General features: G+C 55.2%; 1 protein-coding gene across 1 annotated transcript in view; it reads right to left on the bottom strand.

Moving 5' to 3' along the window:
• The window catches only part of LOC103197675 (thiosulfate sulfurtransferase), a gene marked incomplete at its 5' end in the record, with an annotated part of 9,643 nt that extends 7,215 nt beyond the window's left edge, over positions 1–2,428 (bottom strand). The window contains one exon of the mRNA XM_007941627.2: positions 1,951–2,428. Within this exon, the coding sequence (XP_007939818.2) occupies positions 1,951–2,428 (478 nt within the window). The remainder of the gene's footprint in view (positions 1–1,950) is intronic.
• Position 2,429: the final 1 nt, after the last annotated feature.

Below are 2,429 nucleotides of genomic sequence, written 5' to 3' on the forward strand. Positions count from 1 at the left end.
CACCTGCCATCTTTCCAGATGGTTCTGACACTTGTACACCTCTATACAAGATGGGGCATCTGTAGTGATACCGTCTCGGAAACCCAAGGAGGGGTCGCTATGAGTCAGGTCCAACTCTACGGCACATAACAACAACAACACAACATACACTCCTCACGTTCCAGCTCTGGCCACTGCAGTCGAGTAAACACGTACCCAGGGAGCAAGGTGGGTAGGCCTGATATTTGTCTTCTCATTTTATAAAAGGGGCCCAAGGAGACGGACAACTGGATTACAGTCACACCACAAAGGAGTGGCTGAGCTAAAATTAGACCCCATGCTTCCTGGTGGCCCAGATGGAAACTGGAGGAGGTGGGAGTACGGCCACAGGGGGTGGGGTGGAACTTCTGAATCCAAGGCTTTCCCGGAGGCATTACTGTTTCCGCTCCCCGGAGTCTCAGTGTCTCCCCCTGTAAAATGGGAGTGAGGAGCTTAAACCTTTGAACTTGTTTACTTCAAATTCCCCCCTTTCATTTATTTCCTGGTTTGCTTCTGGATAGTTTGGGAACAGCTAGGACACCAACTCCATCCCTTCCCTCAGGGGCAGCGTAAGTCCCAAGGAAAGAACACATCTTGAAACAGGGCTGCAGACTTTCTGGGCCAGGAGTCTTTGGAAGGTGCCAAGTGCACCTGAATCTGTAACTCCAGGCCTTCAGGGAACCAGCAGGCCAGAACAGGGGACCAACGCAAAGCCACGTAGGGAGGACTCAGCCCCACACTCTTCTGGCTCTGCCACTGACCAGCCAGGGGCCTTGGTCTGCTGCTTCCCCTGAGTGCCTCAGTCTCTCCTCTGCCCAGTGAGGTGACCTTTCAGGACCTCTAGGTCTAAACATATGAAGTGGCTTTCACACCTTTCTCTCCCTCCAAGGCACAGAAGGGAAGAGACATTTTTCAACACATTAGGCAAAATGTTGCACAGGAGTTGGCTTCCGCAGAGGAAGGGCTCTGCATGAGGGAAGAACAGCCCTCCCAGTGTCCCAGTGGTGCGGGGCCACACTGCAGCCTCAGGCCCCAGCGCAGACAGATCTAGGGAAGTGTTCAGGCCAGGGCTGGAGGACACCCAGCAGGAGTGATGGCCAGGAGACTAGGAAAGGCGGGGCCTTTGTGGTTCTCTCTGGTTCACAGGTTCTAGAGCTCAGGGATGCCTCTCCCGATGCTCTCCCCCAGCAGTGAAGAAGCCTCCTGGCCTCCTTCCATCTGCAGGCAAGAAGTCAGGAGCCTGGGGGCACCTAGGGAATGGGGCAGAGATGGTGCCACATCCTGGTTTAGAACACAGGCTTTGAAACTAGGTTTAGACCCTAATTCTGCCACTTACAGAGCAAGCAGCTAAGCTTCCTGGCACCTCAGTTTTCTCCCCTCTAAAATGGGGTTGTTGAGCATCACCGGACGAGAAAATGGAGTGTCCAGTGCTGAGCATGCAGTGGCAGCTGCTGTTACAGCTCTGTAACCAGGCTGTATCCTTTGTAAAGGTTATCAACTGGGTTGTCTTTGCAAACACCAGTCAGGGGCCCAGGTGGGCTAGAAGGAGGGAGGCGGGCAAGGGCAGGGCTCTGGTTGGAGTCTCCAAGGGTTTCTGGGGGACTTGAAGCTGGGTGTGGCCTTGAGAGGTCTCTGGACAGCAATGCCTGTGTTAGCTCATGTGTGCGATGCTCTTTGGTACAATCTAGAGTGCCTGGGAGTGAATGCGGGTGGACATGTCACTCACCACCTGTACCAATGCCACTCCACATACATGCTGGGTCATTTGCAAACCTTCGATTTGGCTCCACTCTCTCATTTTACAGATTTTAGAGAGATGGAAAGACCGAGATCCACATGTGGAGAGCACCCCGTCTCCTTCCTGCCCATCCATGGTGGTCCTTCCATTGGGCAATGCTCCCCAGGGACCACCCACCCATCAGAACGACCTACCTACTGCATCCGGCTCTGGCTCAGTGCCCAGGTAGCGCCCTTGGGACCGTGAATCCACCAGCTGGAACCTCTTAGATTTGAGGTTCTCCAGCACCTGCTCGTAGGTCTTGAGCAGGGAACGGTCCAGTTTGGCTTTGAAGATGGCCGGCTCTGGGCGTGAAGGCTCCGATGTTACTGGGTGGCCCTCCTTCAGCCAGTTCCGGAAGCCACCATTGAGCACGGACACGGTGCGATGGCCAAACACACGGAACATCCACCAGGCCCTGGGCGCATAGAAGGAGCCCAGGTGGTCACCATCATACACCACCACGTGTGTACTGTTGCTGATGCCCAGGCCGCCCACATAGTCGGCGAAGCGCGCCTCACCGGGCAGCATCATTTCGTAGGGTGAAGACGTGTCCTGGCACTCTTCGATATCAAAGAAGGAGGCCCCAGGCACGTGGCGCTCCAGATACTCCCTGCGAGCCTCACGGGTGCCC

The sequence above is a fragment of the Orycteropus afer genome, unplaced genomic scaffold (assembly GCF_000298275.1).
Source record: "Orycteropus afer afer isolate SDZICR_OR568_19922 unplaced genomic scaffold, OryAfe1.0 scaffold00083, whole genome shotgun sequence".
Taxonomy (NCBI): domain Eukaryota; kingdom Metazoa; phylum Chordata; class Mammalia; order Tubulidentata; family Orycteropodidae; genus Orycteropus; species Orycteropus afer.